The 15,021-nt window shown below is 41.2% G+C and overlaps 1 protein-coding gene across 10 annotated transcripts in view; it reads right to left on the bottom strand.

Moving 5' to 3' along the window:
- Nucleotides 1–5,066: 5,066 nt before the first annotated feature.
- The window catches only part of TCF20 (transcription factor 20), a 115,561-nt gene continuing 105,606 nt past the window's right edge, over nt 5,067–15,021 (bottom strand). For 8 of the 10 annotated variants that reach the window (XM_031600296.2, XM_031600297.2, XM_090141403.1 and 5 more), the window contains 3 exons: nt 14,818–14,867; nt 11,250–11,377; nt 5,067–6,361 (listed from right to left, as the gene is read on the bottom strand). In XM_031600296.2, the coding sequence (XP_031456156.2) occupies nt 11,294–11,377; nt 14,818–14,867 (134 nt within the window). In that variant the 3' untranslated portion in view covers nt 5,067–6,361; nt 11,250–11,293. The remainder of the gene's footprint in view (nt 6,362–11,249; nt 11,378–14,817; nt 14,868–15,021) is intronic. The other 2 variants (XM_031600293.2, XM_090141381.1) reach the window with 2 other exon arrangements.

Below are 15,021 nucleotides of genomic sequence, written 5' to 3'. Positions count from 1 at the left end.
TTGTCATAAGGAATGCTTATTTATCTACTGTAGCAGCACCTTTTTCAAGTCTTTTTGTGACAACACACTGCTCTTGCTTTCAGTAAAAGTGAGTTCTGTAGCAGCAGCAGTAGGCCATAGTGACAGCAGCCATCAGTGCCCTTTTCAAGACTGCAGCTGCAGTCTCACAACTGTGGGAGCTGGTTCCTCTCCCAGTGTGTCTTCTTATCCAATGAAGCCACGAATGTTGCACAATTGGAGGAGAACTGTATACAGCCCTGGCAAACAGGTTTGAGTATGCAAAATGGATTCATTCAGTTTGCCCTCTGCTCCTGGTTACTGGACATGCCTCCATCAGCCGTACTTATTTTCCTGCAGAGTGCAGCTCTCTGGATTCTTTTCCAAATGGTTGGTTACGGTTTTGCCATTTATCACCTGTACATTTGGCAGTTTCTCCATAGAAGTTTTAGCAAAATAAGACACCCGCTGAGCAGCCAGACTCTAACACCCATTTCATACAGCCACCTCCTTACCTCAGCTTCCTGCAGCCAAGACATTACACAAAGAAGGGTTACATTAAATTGTAGTTTCTTTTCTGCTTGTACACAGTCTTCACTCATTTTTAGACCCATTTCCACTTGCCATTCCTAGTTTCCTCATACAACACTTGAAAAACAGATTTAGTCTGCTTTCCTGTGTTTCTTCTTGCTGACTACAAATGGAAGGACAGTCATATGACCCAGAGTCAGCTTAATATAATAACTATTCATGGTAATGCCAATGGGTCCCCCAAAACATCCTCAAAATAACCTATTGTCTGTAAGAATCCAGTGATGTCACCACTCTAGAGACAGCAATATATTCCTGGTGCAGGAGTTTAGATGGAAATCCAATTCTGTTTCCCTATGATGAATGTTATAAAGTGTACATAAGGGCTTATCCTTTTTTAATAAAACCACTCAATGTGGTGACACTTCTTTGATAAATTACTGTCAGCCCAGGGGATTCTTGCTGCCATGTAGTGCAGACATACGTGTATAACACTGTACTTCTCTCTAGCATAATGGCTCCCAGTTCCCTTTCAGATGTCTTGGACATTTTTGCTGCTCCTCACTGAAAGATGTGAGACTGAAGTCATTTCAATAAAATGCAGGAAACCACTGTCATGATATGATGGGGAGCACAGATCCCCATGCCCTGCGATCTCGAGGCTTGGTTATTAGCAGATATAGTTACAAGCCAAAAGCCAGTAATGGACTGCATGCAGCACTGGCAGATACACTGGATATATTCGTGTACAGTACAGGAGTAAGTGTACATGGGTTTTGTCAAGCAGATTGAGTATGTCACCAGTTTAGAGTTCTGATCCCCCAGCTAAAGTGAAAGATTTCCATCACAGGAGGTTTGCTATGGGCTGAAGAGTACTTTTCTCTTGTTAACTTTCTCTATGGCTGTGGAGCAGCATTAGCATTTCTGAAGGCCAAAATCTTGAAACCACAGCAGTGAAACTGAATTAAGCAATGAATTACAAGAAACTTCTCCAGATCAAGGAAGAAAGGGAAGCAATCTCAGCTCTGAACATGGCCTCATGAGCAGACAAGCAATGCTTCCCTTCAATTCAGGCCCCTTTCAGTGGAAGTGCTAACTGGCATATTGGTCCCACTTAAGAAATGAAATCCCACAAAAAGACTAAGTAGCCACCTGGTAACTTTTCAGTAGGACAGCGAAGTGAAACTTTTGCATATGACCAAATGTACAGGCAGAGAAATAAATAAACATTTGTGTACAACTGCATTGTCTACAACTGTTTCACTGATCTTTAGACTATCAGTAGAACCTTATCACTATGGAAACGATTCTTCAGTGATGTGTATCAGTCAAACTGGCACAGAAAGTGCTTATGAGCTGCTGATCTCCTGCAACATTCCAGGAGTTACTTCTGCCTTTTGCTTAACTGGCTGAATTACCTTGTTCACAGTACGCTGTAGTAGCTCTCTAACAAAACCAAACCAAGATGTTCCTTACAAGTTCGTTACCGCAGCCCAATAAGAATTTCACCTTGTTTCACAATATAGAGAATTCTAACCCAATCCTCAGATTGTAACACTTTCAGCTTCTCACAGGAACTTCAGCAGAACTTCAAAGAATTAACCATACCCTGATATTTTCTAGACCTGTAACTAAACCTGGATTACTTGTACACCTGCTTTTTTCACAAGACTTTTAATTGTTAAAAAAATAATAATAAAATTCAGACCAATTATAATTGATCCATTTATCCTCAACTACGCAGCCAGCCTGTTCCAATTCTTAAGGTCTGGTATCTGCAATTCAGCTTTCTATACTTTTAGATGGAGGTTTGCTTTTCTGTCCAGTCTGGTAAGCTGGCACGAAAGTCAGACAAACGACCCCTGTGCCCCGCTAAGCAAGTACTTCCACTGTGCCCAAGACAACCACTGCACTCAGGATACCATATGCACTTACTGGTAAGTTATTAACCAGACTGTCCCAGAATGTTTTCCCCTGCTGTCTCTACAGTTATGCACATTAGTTATGTACATGTAATTATGTACATCTAGTGGGGCATGGTCATTTCCTGACTTAATGATTCTATGATTACAGATTGTACAGTGTATTAAACAGTCATAATACCAGGGCTGTAACGTAGTTGCCCATTACCTTCACAGCTCTCTTCCCCACCCTCTCACATCCCACTGAAAGTGCTGCTCTTGAGCTCGGTGTTAGTTAGACACCATGAACTACATGTATTCTTTGGCCCTTGAGGTTTTTTTTATCTCAATACCATTACACATCACCAGTGTGTTCCTATTCCAAAGGTTCAAGAGCATCACAAACCCAGATAAAATCCCCAGTCATTGTACTATGTTGTACTCTGCTGAGCAGAGATGACCATCACCTTCTGCAGTCTTCCTCCTGCGGTGCACAATCTCATTATGAACTCCACATTAGTCCGTCCCCTGGATTTCCAAGTGTAGACGTCATTTGCTATAAAAGTCCACGATGAATAAATCAGCAGCTCCTGGTTTCACAATATGCATGCTGTATGTATCCCAGATCGACCATCAATCCCTGCAGGAATTTCATCCTCCTGGCCTCCAGCTGAACCCTCATCAGCTCATATTTATAGACATCCTTTGCATACTTCATCTGTTGCACATCCTTTTAGGAAAAAAAAAACCACCAAAAATCCCACATCCTTTTCTTTGACCATGTTCAGCAGTGTTGGTTTACTCCAGTTAGCTGTCAAAATGTTCATTTTTAAACAGCAACTACTCACTTTAGAAATGCTGTTGAACCATCACCTATATTTCCTGCTAAGCTGGTGTTAGTTTTTCTCATTTTAGAGATCACTTGGAGAAACATCTGGAAAACAAGCTGCTTTATCCAAACTCCCACTAGTTCATTTCCTCATCCAAGCAGGTAATTCCCAAACTGTTTGCAGGTTGCCGATTTTCTTGATACAGTCTCCACATTTTACAGTTCTGCTGCAGGTCATTCCTGCTTCACAAATTCTAAATTAGCCAAGATTTCCAAATCTTTCTCCCTTTCTTTCAACTCTGACATATCCATGGCATCAGGCTCTCATCGCTTTAGCAGGATAGAGCTCATAAACATTTTGTACATGGCTTTGAGAATCCACTTAGGCACTTTATAGCTTCTGATCCAAGAGATTTTTATTTCCAAGTGGATTTTATGACTACTCTGGATCATATCCAAGTCCTCCCAAGAAGGCATTAAACATTATTTTAGATTCCTTCCAGCTTGGTTTTAGAGAATCGTTGCAGCTCTGGTTCCTGTAAAGGCTCCAACTGCCGTGCAGATGGTCGACTTGTAGAGCCTCTGTTGGGGGAACATAGCCCTTACTTCTGACAGCAGTACTGCCAAAGAGCCGTGTGGAAGCTAATGAGATGGGTTCAAAATATTTCCCAATTGAAGTCCAGTGTGGTACCATTTGTTCTTTTGCTGTATATGACTTCTGCTGCTCTTCATTCATGGTGCACAAGGAGCTACTACCAAGAGGAGCAATAAGAAAACCCTCCAAGACTCCTGGCTCTCACCGACCCAAAAACCCTTCTCTGCTGTAACACCACCTCGAAGAGCCAAAAGCATAAGTTCCACCAGTTTTACCACACTCTCCTGCTGCTGATGTAGTACCACAAAGCTGATTCCTCACTAACACAGATCAATGAAATAACTCCATTTATGTATTTTGGTTTGTTTTTCAAAACAGGTAGAATAGAACAGACACTAGGAAAAAAAAAAATTTTTTATTCAGTTGAAAAGAAGTCATTTACTCAATCACATTAACTATGCTAAAAATGATTTTTCTGACTACACCAGCAGTTAAATATTTTCAGCACCAGTTCAGGACACATTAGTGACATTTATCACAACAGGTCTATTTCTTAATGTAGAAGGACATACTAACGTCAGTAGCTGCTACTGGGAAAGGAGTAAGCAGAAGACTGCCCTTGCTTTCCAAATTCTTATCAGCGAAAGTAGCAACTTCTAGAAATAAATAACTGCCAAATGATCTCCCAAATCTTTAAATCGATCTTTTAAAAATAGAGTTAAAATAGATATCTTAATATGAGCTATCATAGATACTATTTTTTATGTGCTGAATACTCCAAAATGCAAATAGCTGAGCAAGCATCCAGTACATAACTTTTTAAAATAATTCTTCCCTCCTCACAATATCAACCCCATTTTTTTTTTATCCAAATCATGCTGGTTAGATCCCTATCTATAGTGACTTCCCAGTAAACACCACACTGTTATCACTAGGATATGCCACCATCCTATGAGTGAAAGAAGTCAGTGAACCGGTAAAATACCATCTCACGCAAACACAAAATTTATCCAGTCATTGGCTTGTCATCTTGGAGCATCAAACAAATTCTAAGTTTTTATTTTAAAAAGCATTTGCGGTCTTCCTCTTGCTGGGCCAGTTCAGAAGGTCATCGCTGAAGGCAGAACTGATGAAGGCAAAGAAACCAAAAAGCAGCAGATAGTAGTGTCTCTGTCCTTTTAAACAAATCAAGTTCGCACAAAACAAAAGGAGATAAGGTTAAAATGAAGTTTATTAGTTTTTTTTGTGTGTTTTTTTAAGCTTTTTTATATAAAACTGTTTGTGAAACAGCTATTTTATTCCCATGGCAGAGTGACCCCTGAAAGATGCACTAACCCCTTTCTTAAGGCCTTAATAAGAAAAAAACTGTGGGTTTTTTTTCTTTTTTTTTTTTATGTTTCTTAAACCCAAATGTTTACAGTCACACAATTTACAAAGAAACCCACAACAAATAACCATATAGTGTAGCCTGTTACACTGACATTCCTTCTTCCTTCTTCTGGAAAAGCAAAACATAAGACAAAAAAGGGCTAAGTGGATTTTCTGACCACTCTGAAAACACACTGGTTCCACCAGCATTCAGACATCCTTCCCAGCTCCCCAGTCTGGCAGGTAAAGCACACTTCCCCGCTGCCTCCAGTGCCAAAGGCAGTCCTGGCTACGACCTGGGTTGCGTGCTGCAGAGGGCAGCTGCTCCTTTCTCCAACTGGTAGTTTCCACATGTAGGAGGTGTAGACTTGTGTGCATGATCTAAGCAAACAGCAGTTTCCTCTTACTTTGTGAGCCACATGACCTAAGGGTCTTCAGATGTTTATCAAGCTCCCACTATCAACACAGTGTTTCTTAAAACTATGACCTCCCTATCCCACACACACAAAGTAAAAATGCCCCACCATCTGCATCCATTCAAATCTTCCTCCTATACCCCACAAACAATTATCCTGTGATTTTGTTTTCCTTTATAATTGGACTTCCTTGGATGTTGTGAGAAAGAAAGAAGGCAAGAGGAAGGGAGACAAACCCAGTCCAGACTGCTCCCAATACCACTGTTCTTTCTTGCCAAATGTTAGGCTCCATAAGCCTTGCTTGATTTTGGATTTAGTATTTACTTTAGCTACAAATTTGTTTTTTAAATTTATCTGGGTTTTTGTTAATTTTAATCAAAAGCATCAAAAGGGATAGCGCACCTTTCATTTAAAACAAAGTCTTTCAAGACTAAAAAATAGATCTTTATATATATATATATTTATCCCTCCCTCTTTAGTTCCCCCCACCTGTTTCCTTTTTCCCCTCCCCTTCCCACTGTCACTATGGAGACTGTGTCCATGGAAACAGCTGGTTCAGACTCCTTGGTCAGATTCTGTGATGTCATCAGTCTTGAGTGTGATGTAAGAATTGATGAAGGAAGTGCTGGCATTGGCAGGCACATCGAGAGGGGGGATGGCTGCACAGTGGGAGAGATTTCATTCAGTCACGAATGTCCACCGCTTTTTATCTCAACAGCCTAACCTGAAAAACAAAGTGAAACCAGTAATATACAGGAAGGTTCCATTGCCTTGGTCTGCCAACGCTCCCCTCACATTCTGGGGAACATATTCAGCAGCCTACCACAGCAGCAGCACCCAGAGCTCTGGGTTTGTGGACTAAAATCAGATGCAAGTACAATGATAAGTAGTTCATAAAAGCAAATCCAAGTAACAACAAGCATCAGTTAAACAACATGACAGAGCCCAGCTAGAGAGGAGTCCACAAGGGCACAGCTACCCACACCCAATTCAGCACTCTCAAACTTCCAGCAGTGGGAAAGGAGCTTGCTCACCTCATGCTCAGTCCTCATCCTGACTCTGAAAACTGCAAAGTGGCTAAGCATGATCAAATATAATGATAACTTTGGGACACCGCACCGTCCCTTAGGATTTGGACCCAAATATTTTCATACAGGTCACCATACTGCCATCACACAGTTGTCAGTGAAAATGACTCAGATAATGAAATTGGTATCAACGCCACATGATCCAGCCACAGGAATCAAGCTGTTGACACAGCTGGATTTCATCAGCAAAAGGCAGAGTTACAGTTAAGCTAACTGCAGGTAAAGTGATATTATGTTAGTTAGTTAGTTAGTTAGTAGCTGTTCTAATGGCAAGGTTGTGGTGGCAAAAGTTCATGGACAAATGATGCTCATGTCTTCTTTCAATACATGCATGGGAATGTCCAAGCATTTGGCATGCTCACTCTCCCTGTCCTGAAATTCTGAGCTGAGAGAATGAACTCCAGGAGTTCAGTCAGTTGGTAGAGGTGTAGTTCAAAAGAAGAACTACAGATAAAATTAAAATTTAATTTCACTAAGCCACAGTTCTAATTCTTAACATGTACTGTCGAGAAAGCAAAGCTTGAAATAATAAATTCCTTTTTTCCCTTCTTCCATAGCACAAGTGAGGCCCAGCAGCAGCTGATTTATTTAGAAAGGTTAACACTTTGATGTAGCTTGTGTAAATCCCTCCTTACCAGTCAGTGAGCTCTGGGTAAAAAAAAAAAAACTGACAATGTAAGTGACACATACAAAAAGCAGCTAATAGGATCAGAGGTATGCTTGTGAGTAAAGTAACATCCATGTTTATGTATAGCTGGCAATTACTCCACGAGCTCAAATGTGATGCAGAAATCAATGCCCTTCTGATTATCAGTATACCAATTAGATTATAACCCAGCAAGCCTACCTCTTGGCGATAACACCCCCTCATAAACTGGAGAAGGTCAAGCAAGTGTATATGAAAACCAGACAGGCAAGCCATGGAGTTGGAACTCAGGAGGAAAGGAGGGAGGTTCAGGGAGCTGACCTTTGTGGAGTTCATTACTGTGCAACTGTGAGTCTGCAATGAAGGAGTGTCAAGGCCACAGTGTTGTCTCTGGCTGCCATACAAGTGCTGCTTGCCCATGCCTGGAATCAATCCAGAGCATTAGGCACTGGCTCAGGGAGAAATCAGGCTCACCACACAGAGCCCTTCCCCATTCCTGGACAGGTTCCAGAACACCAGACTCTCTCCAACAGTCACTCTCCAGATCTGGATGTGATCCAAATGTTCTAGAGGCAACTGGCTCAGGGAGAAAGAATACACTGACTTGCCTGGATGTAATCCAATATGCACGATTTTTCCTAACTTGCTGGGCCTAGGAGTGAACCAAGACAAAGTAGCCCAACAATCTAACAGCTGACTGCCCCTTTTATCTCCACACCAAGGTCAGTGGAATGGCAGCTGCTCTTCTACCAGGAGTGCTCCTCTAAACTTTGTTAAATGCCATCATAATACAGCAAACCTTTTTTTAAGAACTGTATCTTTTGGATTTGCATGGTTTTTGCTTTGGGATACAAGGTCAGGCTGGATAAATGAATCTCTAAGACATTCTCAGCCCCCAAAGGAAGAGGCTAAACAAGACCTTCAGGTAAGAACTACTTGAGGCCAAAGTGGAACTGGGAGGAAATGATGCCTTAGAGAAATGCCTAAAACACGCAGTGAACATGGTGCTGAGATTCCACAGCTTGCAAGGTCTTAAGCCAATACATTCCTATGATCTACAAAAAAAAAAACGAATAAAGGAAAATGATGTAGTAAACAAAGCTGCACAAAGGTCTCTGCAACACATTAATATTCATTAGCTTCTCAAAAAACTACCTTAAAAAATCATCACTGAGAAGGCAATTTCTGTCCTCTGCTACTACACTGAGGAACCAGAATTCTCTAGTTAACCCTTCATCTTTCACAGAAAACAACATTAGAAGCTCTTTCCAGTTATTTAATTGGAGAAACAAGTAAGATTATGAAGTGACAAAGGTGCTTGGGAAGCAGTAAAATGGTGGTGAGGGAAAGGGATTGTTAAAATCAGATCAGACAGCAGACATGAAACAGCAGCTACACCTGCAGTGCTGCAACAAAAAGACAGAGAAATGGCCAGCTAAGCAAGAAATGCACCTGAGCACTGAAATGGAGTCAGAAGACTTTTTGGGACTAGAGTTTATGGGAAAATGTGCCAAGAGGAACTAATTTGAAATCACTTATTTCATTTAGACCTCCCTGTTGCCACCACATGGCAATGTACTTGATGGAAATAAGAAATCCCATCCTCATCATATCCGCTCTAATTCCCACCTCTGTGCTACTCCCGTCTCACTCCAGACATACAGCAAATCAGATTAAGAAAATGATCCAACTGATACACTAATATGGCAAAACACAATTTTCAGACATCAAATATCTGACCAAGTTCACACATGGCCTCCTGAAGACTTGGGTGAGAGCAAGCATGTCCAACCAACTCATGGCCAGTGGGCTGCATGTAGCCACCTCTTGCCCCGCGCTATAAAGGCGGCAACTCTTGCCTGTAGAGTGGCCCCAGGCATATACCCATTGCTCTGCAGCAACCAAACTGTATGTTATTAAGGCTGTGTCAACCAAAAGCAGGGCACTGGGAGGGTAGTGCTGTGCAGTGTTGGCTCAAGTGACGGCAAGTACCAGTATGCATTTTGATACACTGGCTGAACACTGGGCTCCAAACAGCAAAGAATACATAGCTGAGCTTTTCGTTTTGATATAGGAATTTGAAAACAGGTTTCAAGATTGCAAAAAAAGAATCCATTTATGTTTGCAACATTATTTTGAGTTGATCTAAATTCATTACCTGCAAATTTTCAAACAGAATGTATACAGTTGCAATCAGATATTCAAATCTAGAATCTGATTGTGTCTTTTTACCAGACTTTCATAATCCCTTTCTTACCAGAAAGAAATATCCTTCGCTTCACAATCACACCGTATTCATGTCATCACTTCTTGGCAGTACACATTTTGAACAACTACTGTCAAGGATGAACTAGAGGAAGTGTAAAATATCTTCAAAAAATCTCTGATGAATACCTTGAGACCTTGCTATGAATTGCAATCACTGCCATTGAACCAGGGTGATGCATTCATTTCATGAAGTCACATATCCCATTAGTTTTATGTTTTTGTTCCTCTCTTTTTAAAACTGTTTTAAGAAAAATATTAAAAATTGTTTTGTAACTTATATTTTATGAGGGCTGCTCTGAAAGTAATGCCTCCTGTTTTATTATATTGACCCACAATGTCAGAGGCAGATGTTAATGGTATGGCAGTAGAAGGTGAACCCTCCCACCAATATTCCCTTAGGTTTTGTTGCTGTGTGACAGAGGGCAGCAGAGGGGCAGTCTGACAAATTGGTGTCTGATGTGGAAGTGTATATGGAGCAAAGGTGAATCACTGAATTCCTCCATGAGGAAAAAGTTACACTGACATTCACTGATATTTGCTGAATGTTTATGGGGCAATGGGTGGTGTTTCAGCAGTGGTCACCTCTGCTGCAGCAGGTTTTGATGAGCACGGCATGTAGGCTCTTGTTCATCACTGGAAAAACGATGATGACTATGTTGAAAAATAGTGTTTTGTAGCTGAGAATTTGCTCTATCAAACAGCTGCTGTGCTCTTTTTATCTCTTGTATTTTCCATGGAGATAAACAGGAAACATTACTTTCAGACCAACTTACGTATATGCAGCCCAAGACAACTCCTATTCACTCAGTGCTGTCCAGGCAAGCCAAAACGTTGGACACCCATGGGCTAGATAAAGAGGGAAGTGGGAGGGAAGAGCAGCTGGGGAGCTGGGGCATAAGAGCAGAGCTGCTGCCTCCCATAGCCGTTCTGGCTTACGCTGACCAAACACCACTACAGCTACCTTGGATACAGAGGGTAGAGCTGTAAGGAACTGGAAGAAACATTAGGAAGCTGAATTTGTGGTCACCTGAGGATACAACTCCACCTTCTCTCACCCACAATTATTTGCAAAATAAAGAAAAATACTATCCTGAAAATAGAATGCACTCCTGATAAGATCAATGCACTTATCCCTATATTTAACATTTCTGGAAAATAGGTAAATCAAGATTGTAGTAATCTTGAACTCACTGGTATCGTTAATTCTTTCTCACAAAATTTAAGACAACGATGAACTTGGAAAAAAAGCAAAAACAAAACTAAACCAGAAACTTATTAACTATCAGTCACTTAAGGAGAAAGCCTTCAGATTGCTAAGGGCGTGATATTAAAGGAGATTTTTGCCACTGGCTTAGCTGGGAGAGCAATAGGGCAGCTGCAACAAGCTTTGTCTCTCACCACAACACAGAAGGAACTGCTGTGTAAAAAAACCCGAAGCGACTAGCCTGAACAGACTGTAGCAGGAAGAAAAGAAAACCAAAGTTAGTAATTACAGATTTGCTGCACGTACATGAGATCACCGTGTTATCTCTCAGAAGTGGGGAAGAGCACTGCAGGTAAAGGAGCCACAGGAGAAAGCAGGTGGAAACTGGAAGCTCTCCCCAACTCACCTGTGCTTGCTTTTATTTCCATTCCCAGGAGTACACTTCCCCCCTCACCCCCGCTCCGACTGCTCTGTGCTGAGGCTGCCTTTCACCATCTTGTTCTGCAAGGAGGGAAGAGAGCAAGGAAGGAGGGGCTGACAAACCAGCAAGCCAAAAGGAGGAGGAAAAAGAAAACAAGGGAGAAAAGGAAGACAGGGGTAGGGAAAGTGAACATACAGAAAGTGAGAGAGAGAAAGAGAAGTCAGTATTGAAACCAGACACAGATTTTCAGACAGAGTTTTCCCTAAAGCAGGTAAATTTGCAAAAGTAAAGAGTTTGGGACATGGAAGCCTGGTTAAGAAACACAGAATTTAACACAGAAAGGTAGAATGAACTTAGCAACACTACTTAAAATTGCCTCACAGATAGCTTAAGACAATCTAAGACTACAGTGCCACCAAAAGGTGAGGTATCTCATCTCCTGTGCTTCCCTTTCTCTGCCTTCGCATCCTCACCAGGTCTGTTCCAACAGCACTGACTGCGATGCAGCACACAGTGAGCTGGCTCTGTGAGTGGAAACAGAACCCTTCAGAAGATGATTAGCTTTCAGACAGCGTTTTCCCTGTGATAAAAGCTGCTATTTTGCAAAAGTAGCACATTCAGGACATGGATGGTTGAAGCATCAATGCTGACAGAAGGAAATGGGAAAGCCCACTGGGGAACACAGGGAAAGGCAGGACAGGTCCCTCTGGACACAGCTTGCTTATGCCTGAAGTGTTAAGCGCAGTTAATGAGGCAAGAAGCACCTTTGCTCTCTGGGAGCCACTTATTATGATGAGGTGTATTTACTGACGTGAGGCATGGACTAAAAAAAGGGTAAGAAGCACTATACTGGGGACTCATTGAGTGTCAGAGGATTTATGAAGTTAGCTCTTCCACCCATTAACTAAAGAACAGAGGAGTGAGATATTAGACAGCTACTAATTAGCTACTAATGTTCAACTGCTGCTACCTAATAGCCTGGTTTTAAATGGCCTAATCTGAGGTGTCTTTTCCTTTCAGTTGCTCATGTTCATAGTTCGCAGAAAAACTGATGTAATTTGTTTTCCAGTCACACTAAAGCAGTAGTTTTCAGCCTTTCTGGCCCCACCTTACAACTGGCTGGAACCCCCCCTCCCAGTTACTACAATAAAAGGAGCAGGGCAATACTGTATGCTGCCAGAAATTATCAGTGAGTCACAGAGCAAGGGCTGAGTCACATGCAGGCAAAAAAAAATTAAATTAAAAAAAAATCCCTGCTTGACTGCAAATGATTCGTGTATTTATTAAGCAAATGACAATAAAGTGCAGTGTCAAAGGTTGCTGATGCTGAATTTCTGTACTGAAAGCAGCACAGCACGTGTGCAAGTGGAACAGTTTTGAACAAAATCCACAACTTTTATTGCTTCATGAAGTACCTTAATCATCATATTTAGCAGTCTACCCCCTCCTGCTCCCCAAGATTACTTTAGAAATCAATGTGCCTTTTCACTGTCATCTCCAGAAGTTGGATTCCTCCAAGTAGTTTTTTCCTTTCATGATCTGAGCATCACCAATGCAAGTACTAATACTGGTGACCCAAGCCAGATATGAAAAACTTCAAAACTATCTTTCCCTTCAGGCAGTAGGCACTGAAAATAAAACAGTTTTCAAATACATCATCTTCCCATTCTCTTCAGGCAGGTATCCAAAGCTGGGCAGCAGATGGCACTTCTGCTGTTGCATTCCACAGTAAGGGGAGCTCACCCTTTCAATTTTTGTTTGGGGAGACCTGCAGGCTCATGCAGCATTAACACATCAATTTAAACGTGCTGTAAATTTTCAACATCATCTCCACAACTGCACAGTGTACATTAGTTTCTTTAATATGATGAAAAGTAGGCCAGTTCTGGATCACAGACTCACTGCTCCCAGAATCTTCCAGCACATTTTAAATACATCTGTCTAATACATCATACTGTGGTAAAACATTTAGAAAGTACTATGTGACTAATTCTTTTATATTTACAAAAGACAGATTAAAGATAATCTGTGAAGACAAAAGACCACCAGATGTCAGTCTAATTCTAGGCAGAGAAGAGATCTGCAGACAAGAACTAAATGGAGTCTAAATGAGAGTAACAGAATTGTTCTTTATTATCATTTATTTTCCAGCATGGGCCATCCATGCTCTCATACAATTTATATGGCACCGAACTGGCCACAAGAGAAGCAATTTTTCTGGAGACTCCTGAGCATTTAAAACCAGTGGACGCATACCCACAGGGTCCCAGAGTTGCAACCTCACTTATGGATAGGGGGAAGTTGGGGGACAAGAGAGAGGAGGGATATTCCCAGTCCTATATCACATTGTTCACATGTACAAGAGAATATGTGCTATGTCTCCTCTTTTCCACACAGAGCAATAGAAGTCCAGTACCACTGGTCTGCATTCAGTAATATATCCAAACTCTAGGCATAAGCATCACGCTGAATCCATCACCAAAAACAGGAAACGAGTCTTTAGAAAAGCCAAGATCCAAAGAACAGCCAAACATGTATCAAAGGACTCAGTCTAGTAACTACCACTTAACTAGATGTCTTGGTTTCAGCTGGGACAGAATTCTTTTCTTCCAAGTGTCTGGTACGATGCTGTGTTTTGGTTCAAGGACAAAAACAATGCTGGTAACACATGGATGCTTATAGTTACCTGCTAAGCCAAGGCTATTCACAGTGAAGGTGAAGGGAGCTGGCAGGGAACTGAATTAGGATAGCTGACTAAAACTGGCCAAAGGGATATTCCATACCAGATGACATCAAGCAGAAGGAGTTCTGAGGAGGAAGTTCAGCTCACTGGGGTAGCAGGGCATTGTCAGGGGATGGTGAGCAACTGCTTGCACATCACTTGATATATAATAGATATATATGTAGTCATAACAATTTTCCTTTTGCTTTTCTCTACCTTAGGAAACAGTATATCTCAATTCTTGAATTCTACTTCGTTGGGGTTTTTTTGTTTGTTTTTTTTGTTTTTATTCTCTCCCCATCCCACTGGGAAAGGGGAGAGTGAGCAAACGACTATGTGATGCTGAGCCACCTGCTGGGTTAAACCATACACAAGGACAAGGTATTTCACGTAGACAACAATGGTTCATGATGCAGTCTAAATGTTTCCCAAAGCTGTTGAAACCTTTCCATGAGCTATTATTTCTTCCTTCTTGCATCCTCAGTAAATCCAAGAAAAATAAACCACCACAGTTTCAATGAAGCACTTGAACAGATGCAGTGAGCAGTGTTTTAGTTTTATCACAGAAGACAGGAAAAGAAGCTGGTTCTAAAGTGTCATCAAGGATCTAAAGAATGACTGAGCAGACACGGCAAAATCTTCACTTATCTTTTTAAACTCCCTGTATTCTTCTTAAGTTGATGTGTGCCCCCAGAATATACTGCAAGCACGCATCACAGAAGAAAAAAGCACCTCTGATTACAGATGTTATCCAGGTATAAAACTACTAAAGCAGATTTAAATACAAGAGGACAGCAAAAAAACAGGTCTAATACAGGTGACGATTCTTACCTTGTGCTTGGGGCACCTCACTGAGAAATTCTCTTCGTTTAGTAAACAATCTAGAGGAGGAGAAGACAGCAACTTATTACATTTTTAATAAAAAACAATTTGAATAATACACCACGTGTTAATTGTGCTTCTCAGGCAATGTATTTTTCATTCAAATATCTTTTTTTTGTTAGGAATACTATCTTATCAGCAGATTTGTCCCTT

The sequence above is a fragment of the Phasianus colchicus genome, chromosome 1 (genome assembly GCF_987193195.1).
Source record: "Phasianus colchicus chromosome 1, bPhaCol1.hap1.1, whole genome shotgun sequence".
Classification (NCBI taxonomy): Eukaryota; Metazoa; Chordata; class Aves; order Galliformes; family Phasianidae; genus Phasianus; species Phasianus colchicus.
Note: the sequence above shows the minus strand (reverse complement) of the source record. Positions and strands in the feature narration are given on the sequence as shown.